The sequence below is a fragment of the Anser brachyrhynchus genome (assembly GCF_964034855.1).
Source record: "Anser brachyrhynchus genome assembly, chromosome: 12".
NCBI classification, from domain to species: domain Eukaryota; kingdom Metazoa; phylum Chordata; class Aves; order Anseriformes; family Anatidae; genus Anser; species Anser brachyrhynchus.
The window spans coordinates 19,532,355-19,541,833 of record NC_137707.1 but is presented as its reverse complement, the minus strand read 5'-3'; the positions used below and the strand labels follow the sequence as shown (position 1 = coordinate 19,541,833).

The 9,479-nt window shown below is 41.1% G+C and overlaps 1 protein-coding gene across 2 annotated transcripts; it reads left to right on the top strand.

Moving 5' to 3' along the window:
- Positions 1 to 216: 216 nt before the first annotated feature.
- On the top strand, positions 217 to 8,305 carry LOC308176783 (borealin-2-like). 2 transcript variants are annotated; one of them, XM_080552954.1, is made up of 10 exons: positions 217 to 352; positions 894 to 1,022; positions 2,022 to 2,062; positions 2,404 to 2,464; positions 3,114 to 3,181; positions 3,983 to 4,050; positions 5,324 to 5,422; positions 6,501 to 6,633; positions 6,870 to 6,956; positions 7,755 to 8,305. In XM_080552954.1, the coding sequence occupies exons 1-10, from the start codon at positions 223 to 225 to the stop codon at positions 7,800 to 7,802; spliced, it is 864 nt and encodes a 287-aa protein (XP_080409080.1). In that variant the 5' UTR covers positions 217 to 222; the 3' UTR covers positions 7,803 to 8,305. The 2 variants fall into 2 exon arrangements, with proteins under 2 accessions (XP_080409080.1, XP_080409081.1); XM_080552955.1 differs by lacking the exon at positions 217 to 352 and adding an exon at positions 371 to 641.
- The last annotated feature ends 1,174 nt before the right edge of the window (positions 8,306 to 9,479 follow it).

Sequence of the window (9,479 nt, the reverse complement as noted above, 5' to 3'; positions counted from 1 at the left end):
CCAGGGCCCCCCGGTGCTTCCAGCCCCCGGCTCTGGGCCGCCCCGCGCCCTCACAGCCGCCAGCCCGTGCTCGGGGGCCGGGGCCGGCCGTTATGGCTGCCCCAAGGGCGTGCCCGCCCCGGCCCCGGGGCGGAGCGGGGGGAGGTAGCGGGGGAGAAGCCCCCGCTCTTACAAAAGCTCCCAGCGTCAGGAGCCGCCTGCTTGTCTCGAGGGGTCGCGGCCATGTCCCTGAGGAAGCCCCCGGTCAAACGGCGCAGTACCGACTCGGGTGTGGAGCCCGACCGCGGGGCGCTCTCCCAGGAGAAGAAGGACCAGCGCATCGCGCTCTTCCTCAGAGACTTCGACCAGCAGGGTAGGGCCGGGGCCCAGGGACAGACCCGCTGAGGCCGGGGAGAGGCTCGGGGCCGGGTCGGCAGAGCTCAGACCCCCAGGAACGGCCCCCGCAGGCGTCGCCGCTCCGTGAGGGGCCGCCCTGGCGGCGGGTGTGGGGGCCTGGGGCTGCTGAGGGTGCCCGCGGCCTGGTCGCCTTCCCCTAAGTGCCGGCCTGAGGCGTTGGTCGTGTCGCTGTGCTCGTCGGTGGTAGGTGTGCGCTAAAAACGTCTTTGCGCCACCTGTGGTGCTGCCACGCTCCTCCTTAGAAGGTGGGCAACAGGGTAATCTGCTCTTGTATTAGTTAATGTCAGCATTTCAGCAGTCAGCGTTGTTCATTGATCCGCTCTGAAACAGGCACAGCTGCGCGGAGCTGCCTTAACTCGAGGCTTACTTGCAAATCACTTTTGACTCCAAGTCAAATTACCCTATCTAAAACATTAAGTTGTTTTATGCGATCCAGCAGTGATTTTACTTGGAAATGTTTAACACGTATGGCAATAAAAGCCGATTTTGTTTTAAAGCTAAGGAAAGCATCCGGGAAATGAAGAAAGAACTTGATGCGCTCTTGCAAACAGCTGAGAAGGCATTCACAGTGGAATTGCTGAAGATACCACTTGCCATCAGAAAAATGAAAAGAAAAGACTTGCTTAGTAAGTATGTGTGATCAAAGTATTTGGTATTTGTGAGCAAAGCAGACATCAGTACTTCTATATGTACCCTTGACTAACGTGAGAAAAAGCTGCAAGCTGGGGGCTTTTATGATAAAGGTTTCTTCGCCTGCTGAATATTTTAAGCTGATCAGCAGTGGTATTACGTTGCAGGTGACCAGTCAGTACTCTTGTTCAGGTAGACTGATCCGTGTAATGCAGGGTGTAGAATTAGTAGGTAACAGTTTGGTCTGGAATCTTCTTTTGCTTGTGTTCTTAAGTCACCTTACTTAGAGCCTGAAGAGACAAGGAGTGATTACAAGTTTTTAGTAGTGTCTGTGCTTAAAAACATAAGAACTGCTTTTCATCTGAACATGTTCATCCTAGCCCCAGAGACTGTTTTGTCTTTCTGTTAATCTGAAGTCCTTGACTACTGAGCTTTTCTCATGTAGTGTTTACGGGTGGTGATGCATGAACAACTTTAATTTTAACCTCATTTTTATGCAGCATTTTAAGCTGTGCTGGACAGTCAGCATCAGATGTATATTCTGCTGAGAGCTGATGTTTTTGGAATCTTCCTTGCAGCTGAAGTTGCAGGGGCAACACAAAGATCAAACCTATGACTTTTGAAGACCTTGAATTTACTGTAAGCCTTTGTGCTGAATGTGCATTCGAATGCCTTTCTTGAAAGCTTCTACCTAAAAGCATTAGCTTTCAGCAGTGCAATGCTTTTTTTTATTTATCTCTGAAGTCAGGCTACATACTGTGTGACTAAGCTTACTATACTTTTAAAGATTAAACATACTGAAGTAGCCTAAGATTTTTCTTTATTATTGTTTTGTGAACTGACTATCCTAAAGGACTTGTTAGCTAAGATCATATATTTAAGCAACTGCAATCTGGAATTACTTATTCAGTTTCACAGTCTGTAAGATAAGAACCTGCAGGTAACAATTATGCAAGTAACAGTATATGAACAGGTTATACTTGCTTGTGTTACAGATTTGCAAGGAAGGGAGGAAGTGGCTCTTGCTGCTGCAGTGGTAAGTGTGTGTTTTGAAACTTTACCACACCTTACAGACTAGAGATCTTTTTTTCCTGCTGTAAAGATTTCAGGCAAATGATTTTGTTTGCGTATATGTTTAAATAGAAGATGAGATGAAAAGGCTATGCAGCCAGCCATGGTGTATTTATGAACACTACCTAGAGATTTAGGATCACCTGTAGGCAACAATCCGGATGTTCCTGAAAAATAAGCTGGCATTTAGCCAATCCTACTTCTGTCACTTACTTCTATGCCCTTTTGTTTCACTCCCTTCTGTAAGATAGTATGCATTTGCTGGGTAAAAACTATCGACCTCTTTGTTGGATAAACATTTTATAGAGTGACTCTTCCCTAGAAGATGTACCAAATCCCAAACTGACGAGGACCAACAGCAAAAAAGGCAAGTCACTCTATTAATATATATTTTTGCTCTTAATTTTTGTGTTATTTTAGTGGTTTCAACTGAATATTTGCAAAGTGAATGTTAAGCCTGGAGAATATAAAAAGGTAAAGAGTGTAGCTGGAAGCATAACATACAGAACCCCCCAGTATTTGGTGTGGAGGATCATGAGCTATGCTACTGTTCAGGTACTTGAAAACATGAGTTTCCCACTCTTTGGATTTATCACTGAAAATAGTGAGAAGAGACAGATTCAAGTGACTTGTCAGTGCATCACAGTATAACAGAGGAGCCGGGAATGTTCATGTTATCTCATAGATTCTGCTTTGACCTCCTGTTCTCTGAGGTTTGCAAGGAAAATGCCATTCCTCTTTGTACTCCAAACTGTGATAAGAAGGACACTACCACTGAAATGCAGTTCTATTTTATCTGGGGGTTAAAGGGTTATCTAGTGCCTTTTAACTATCCAGTGCGTCACCATGTCTGTGACAAACACACAATTTCCTTTGAACTCTGTCCCAGGCAAATGACCATCAAATAACAGAATTGATACATAACTCTGAGTGGGTAAATAGCCTTAAAGGGGAAAAAAGTGTCTTATGATCTTCATGAGATCTTTATTTTCCTCGTCTTTCTAATATATTTCCAGTTAAGGTAACTACAATTGTTGAATATGAAGATGCCAAGCATACTTCTGCAAAGAAAGTATCTAAAAAAGTAAGTTTTTCCTAAATAAACAACATAAGGGTCTAATCAGACCTGCTATGAACCCTGTTAGGTCCATAACCAGGCAGGCAAATGACCTGTTGCTTGTTTGTTTGAAAAGTCAATTGCTTCAAATTCAATTTAAAATAAGTTAAGCAAGGCTAAACTGCATAGTATATTAACTTCATAATAAAATATGGGATCTGCACTTTCAGTAATTCATTCAGACAGACTTTCAGATACTGAAGTAGTCATTCTTTCTTGATTTTTTTTGAAGTCTTGATGGTTTGAGGAATCGTGTTTTGTTGAAACTTTTTCTAGTTACTGAACTTTGTATTAAAATAAATGTTCTTCTGTGTTTATATAACTTACACATTTTATCCACATTGCTCTCTAAAACAAATAGCAAAGGTGTATTAATTTTACCACCTCAGTCCTTCTGTGGTATGCAGTGCCTCAGCCAGACACTGATGTAAGTGTAAAGATGATGACTCAACAAAGGCAAAAAAATTATATGTGGAGTTACAGGCATTAATTATAAGAAGGCTACAAGTTGGAAGGGTGTATGTTAGAAAGGCTGTTGTTTGTACTGAACTTCAGTATCAACAAACATGGTTTGACATTTTAAAAAATCTCGTTTTAGAATGCATACCTGCCATTTTAAATATATGTAAAACTACAAAAGGCAGCACTATAGGACTTAACTGTTCTTTTTCAACAGGGAATTCTTACAGTATTCTTTCCTGAAAATATTTATCACATTGCCTTAGAATGCCACTTCTGTTAACTGCAGTCTCATATGCACACTTTCAGGTATGCAGAACAAAGTCACTGGTTTCATTGGCCTCTGGTTTAAACAGCAAACTGAACCCTATTTCTAGGTAAGTCTTGCCTTTGATAACTTGTGTAACTTAATTGAGTTTTTAAATGCTGAATAGAATTATTTTCACATAAAGTACCTGAGATTTGAGCCTGATAAAAATAAATCTGATCCAGATGCCTTCCATAACCTGTATCAGATGTATTGTAGCGATGTGAACCTTGAAGAAAGCACCTCTAGCTGACAAAAAGATGTAGTTGTCTCACTCACTGAACAGTGCAGTTGTGAACATTATCAGTACAGCTTTCCAAACAAAATACCTAGTGGAATAGAGTGCATAAGGGAAACATCTTTGTTGCTTCTTGTTATGAGTAATAAACTGTTGTGTAACATAGCTGAAAGGAAGTTGTCATTAGCAGGGAAATAGATACTTGCAAAAACACCTTAAAGATACTTAGTACTATGATGGAACAAATTCAAGTCTCACTATAAGATCTAATGAATTAAAAATAAATAAAAAACAGTGGATATCTGCATGAAAAAGTTGTTTGAGATGTTCCTGTTCTACCTCTGACATATATACTTGAACCCACTGGCACTTGTTTTGATACATTCAAATTGTATTCAGAAAGACAATTGAAATAATGTATCCAGGTGCCTAAAAGAAATTAGAAAGTCTTAGTCACATTTAAATTATTTTCTTGAATTGGGATTATAGAATTTTTGGCTTGATGAAATCAAACTACAGAAGGCCGCTTTGCCTGGGGAAGTCTAGCTTTTCAGTTTTTGAAGGCTGTGTTTATTCAAGTACAGTAACATTGGTCCAAACCCATGCCTTTACAGTATCTCCAAAATGTGTGTGGGAAAAGTGGGGGCAAAAGGAGAGCGGGAGGCAAATTGCTGTCACCCACAGCTCTGTGAATGGAGTTAAAACGCAAAACTGGAACGAAATTGTTCTCTATATTCAGGTCAACCACACAGAACAAATGTCCTAAGAACCTGTAAAATTAAATCATGCTGAAAAAGGAACTTGCCAAGAGATTTTTTCACACAAAGTTCTGGGTGATCCCTTAATTATCCCCAAATCAGCTACTGCAGCCCTCCCTTACCTACTAATATAACTAATCCTTTCATTCCCCTTATGGCATTCGGTTTTAATATATCATGTCTACTTCAGGAGGGCTTCTTCACTTATATATAACTAGATGTGCCATGGAACACTTTAACATTCTCTAATTCACGATCTATCTTCATCCAAGCTAAACCTACACTAGAAATAGACGAGGAAATTAAAACGAACCAAGAGACAAATCACTACTTTAATTCTTTTTTAGGTCTGTTCACTCTTCTGCAAGTGTGACTGAGGCTGTTAAGACTGTTGCCTCTGATTGCAGTGCAACAAATTTAAAAGCCACGCCAAAGGCATCTAAAAGGTAAGGAGTATCAAGACACTGTATATCTAAATTAATATAAATCTAGATACTAATCAATCATTATCATTCTAGATTTACTAGATCTTTATGGGCTGCCATTAACTTTGGTAGTGAGGATGTGAACCAGTCACATCTGCTTTGAGTGTGGGTGTTTACTTAGGTTTTCATGAAGGTACAGGATGCAATGTTGTAACTGAGCCAGTTAACACCCACACATACCAAAAAAAAACAAAAAACAAAAAACAAACAAAAAAACCAAACCAAAACACGTATTTATAATCTAAGTTCTATTCCCATCTACTGTTCTTTAAAGATATAGTTTACAGCTTAGACTACCTCTCAGAGCATAAGCTTGATTAAAATGTGAACAATATGCATGCCTGCATTTAAAAATAAACCGACAATCAGTTCTTTCCTCATTGAACTGTTCAGATTTCAGTTACCATTCTCCATATACTACAGAGTTCCATTTTGGCAGAAGTCATCAGATCGCGGTGGGCGGAGAGAGAGGAGGAGAAGCTTGATAGTTAAGTGGGTCATGGAACCAGCACCTTTCACCGTTTCACCTCGGCTTACTATAAATGTCAGACTTCTTGCCATGCAGAAGATAACCAAATCTTACATTTTTGTGGAGTAAAAACAATTGTATTAAGAAAGAACTTTAGTTATTTTGTATGACATAAGGCATGCCCTGTACCTCGGAGCTAGCAGCTTCAGTATTTCTTGCTACCTCCCTCTGAAATAGACAGATATGCTGCAAGTCTTATCTTAAGCCTAGAGGCATGCAGTTTCCCCTTCCCAAATTCATTCACTGTTGATATTGAAGAGTGGATATTCATGTTAGTGAGAGGTCCAAATGTCAGCTTGCCCACTGGCCTGTAACAAGGACTTAGAAAGTTACTGCAGCGTTTCATGGTCATAAAATATTACCTAGTGGTGCTTCTGGCAGCACTGAAAGAGGCAGACACGATTGCCTTTTTGTTAGGTATATTTGCTGTGACATATGTTTGTTTCATGTGTGAAAATCTACAGAGCATAGGAAGTTAACCTTAAAGTAATGTTTTTTCTTGTATTCTAGTATTGGACTACAACAGACTGTCTCAAGAACTGCGCCTATCAGTGGAAGAGTTCAAGGCATGTTACTAAGAAGTAGATCAGTACCCCAACACAGAACTGTTCCATTTGTAAACATTCCCTTGGCTGATGGACAGGTATCAAACTTCTTTTTAAAGTTTTTTCAGCTTAGAGTAGCTAAACTGTGAATCATGTAATACTAATAATAGCTGTTATTATCCTTAAATGAGATGCTGCTATGCAAAAGAAAGAACAATTCCTAAAATTCCACAACATAGCCAGGAAGCACATGGCTTTCAGAAAAATGGGCCGTGCAAATAGAAACTTTCAGAGTAGTTTTTTTCATCTTAAAACTGTTTCTCTTCATGTTTAGACGCTCTGTATGGCTGGTGGAGACCTCCGTAACATTGACGTGCAACTACTAAATCAAGATACAGTACAGCATATTCATAACTTAGTGGTAAGCTTAAACCAGTAGGCTTTTACATGTAATTATTCAAACACCTTGTCTTATATTTTTATGTGAGACACTGTTATGGATGTCAGCTGTAAGTGCATGATCCTTTGGGGTTTAAGCCTGAATTTGTTGGCATAGGTTGGAGGGAGAAATAGGGTAAGGGAGGAACAGGGAGGGGAGAACTGCTGCACATATATAATGTAGAAAAGAGCACTTAGAGAAGCACGTGCAGTTTGGTAACTGCCCGGGGGAGAACGGAAGCATAAGCTCTACTTTCTAGATTGCTCTGTTGTCTGTCCTTCCCTGGGTGCAAGCTGCCATTCTCTATCCCATTCACAGTGACTTAAGAGAACTACAGCAAGTTTCAGTTCTTGTTATAATCTATTATTCTATGTCCCTTGCTGAATAAGAACTACTCCTGGTAATTCTCTGCTGTATTTGAAATACTAACTACCTTACTTTTGGTTCAAGGAAGTAAACTGTTTTCAAACAGAATGAAATTGAACAGAACTTTGCTGCATATAGTGCCTGACTTTCCTAAAGACAGACTTTTAGATGAATTAATCTGCAGCAATAAATATCTAGGCGTAAGGAAAATTAGTCACTATAGTCTTGCAGGTATTAGGATTCAAGTGCAGCTATAGTGAGTTAAGATAAAGACCTAGCTGTCTTATTTTATATCAAGGTCCTGCCTCTGTAGGTAGAGAATAGGGAGTGCTTGCTCACTAATTACTTTTAGCAATGGTGATTTTTCTAAGAACTGTTTGTTACCTTGAACTCAATTTTTTCTCCCCCCCTTAGAGTGAGCTGACTGTACTATATGGAAAGGCCACAGCTAAACCAAATTAATGGAACTGTCTTCTGACTCATGGAATGTGTGACATCTCTTGCTTGCCTCCCCTGAAGTGTTCAGAGAATGTTTATAATGTCTTAATAAAGCTGTATATTGCCCAGTAAATGTTTTATATGAAAGCTTAAAATATGATGTGTTCTTATCTCTGTAAAGCATACAAATGCAGAACAAAATTCTTCCAGTTTCCCAACTTTATAAAAGCTTAGTTAATGTTTTAGTTCAATTCATAATAAAATGAATAATAGATTGATGGAGAATACAAGCTTTAACTCTGATATTCTAAGTAGTATCTCTTTATATAACCAGTCATAAATAGAGAGCTATTTAAGGTCATTCTTTCATGCATGCCACAACCACCATAGTTACTATTTTATTAGTTTACTGTTCATGGGGTCTTGCCACTGAGAATCGCCTTGAATTCAACTCAGGGCTTCAGCTAAGTGTATGCTTAAGCTGATGTGCATGTTTTGAAGTGCTTGAATAAAACTTGTAATAAAAACCTGAATAAAACCATGTAATTTCAGTTGGGTGGTGATATTTGCAAATTTGACACAAACAATTCTCAAGTCTTGTGCTATGATCTAATGTAAGATCATGGTAACTCAGCTTTCCTCTGAAACACCTTTTTTCTATTAATATATTTTTCTGAGTAACTGAAAAGAAAGACATTTAACATCTCTTCACCAGGCCAGTACCACAGTTACTGCTTAAATATTTCTAGAACTTGAGGATGCTCTTGGCTTTTACTCTGCCAGTAGTGATTTCAGTTAAAGTGTTTTCACTGTGATAAAAGATGGTATGGAAGAAATGTACTTTGAAAACTTAAATAAAGACCAGCTTCTAACAGTTCTTTTAGTTCATGGAAACGAACTTCTACCCCGTACTTCAGTACTTCACTTTGTAGTGGGTTTAACGGGGCAAGGTTTTGGTAGCAGGGGCCCATGGGGTGGCTTCTGTGAAAAGAATCTAGAAGCTGCCCCATTTTAGGTAAGGGCCCCACTGCTGACCAGAGCTGAGCCAATAAGTGATGTTGTTTTGCACCTCTGTGAGAGCATATTCAAGACAGCGAGGAAAAAAATGCTGTACCACACAGCAGCTGGGGGAGTGAGAGGAGTGAGGAACAGCCTTGCAGGCCCCAAGGTCAGGGAAGGAGGAGGGGGAGAGGTGCTCCAGGCACCGGAGCAGAAGTCCCCTGTGGCCTGTGGTGAAGCAGGCAGTCCCCCTGCAGCCCATGGAGTACCACGGTGGAGCAGGGTTCCACGCTGCAGCCGGTGGATGAGACCACGGTGGAGCAGGTGGACCTGCACCAACAGAGACTGCAGGCTGTGGAAAACCCCTGCCGGAACAGTTTCCAGGCCAGACCTGTAGCCCATGGAGAGGAGCCCACGCAGGAGCAGCTGACCTGGCAGGTGCAGCTGCCTGTGGGGGACCCAGGTTGGAGCAGTTTGCTCCTGAGAGATGGACCCCATAGTACAGACCCATATCTGGAGCAGTTCCTGAAGAGCTGCTGCCTGTGGGCAGCCCACTCCCGATCCATTCAGCAAGGACTGCATCCCATGGGAGGGACCCCACAGCACAGGGGATGAGAGTGACCGCAAAGGAGCAGTGGAGAAGCAGCGCTATAGACTGATCATAACCCCCATTCCCCTGCACTGTTCAGGGGGAGGAGGTGG

Coding starts and splice junctions, on each gene's coding strand:
- LOC308176783 (XM_080552954.1), top strand. CDS start 223: ATGTCCCTGAGGAAGCCCCCGGTCAAACGGCGCAGTACCGACTCGGGT. Junction 353..893: donor CAGAGACTTCGACCAGCAGG/GTAGGGCCGGGG, acceptor TTTGTTTTAAAG/CTAAGGAAAGCATCCGGGAA. Junction 2,465..3,113: donor GAGGACCAACAGCAAAAAAG/GCAAGTCACTCT, acceptor ATATATTTCCAG/TTAAGGTAACTACAATTGTT.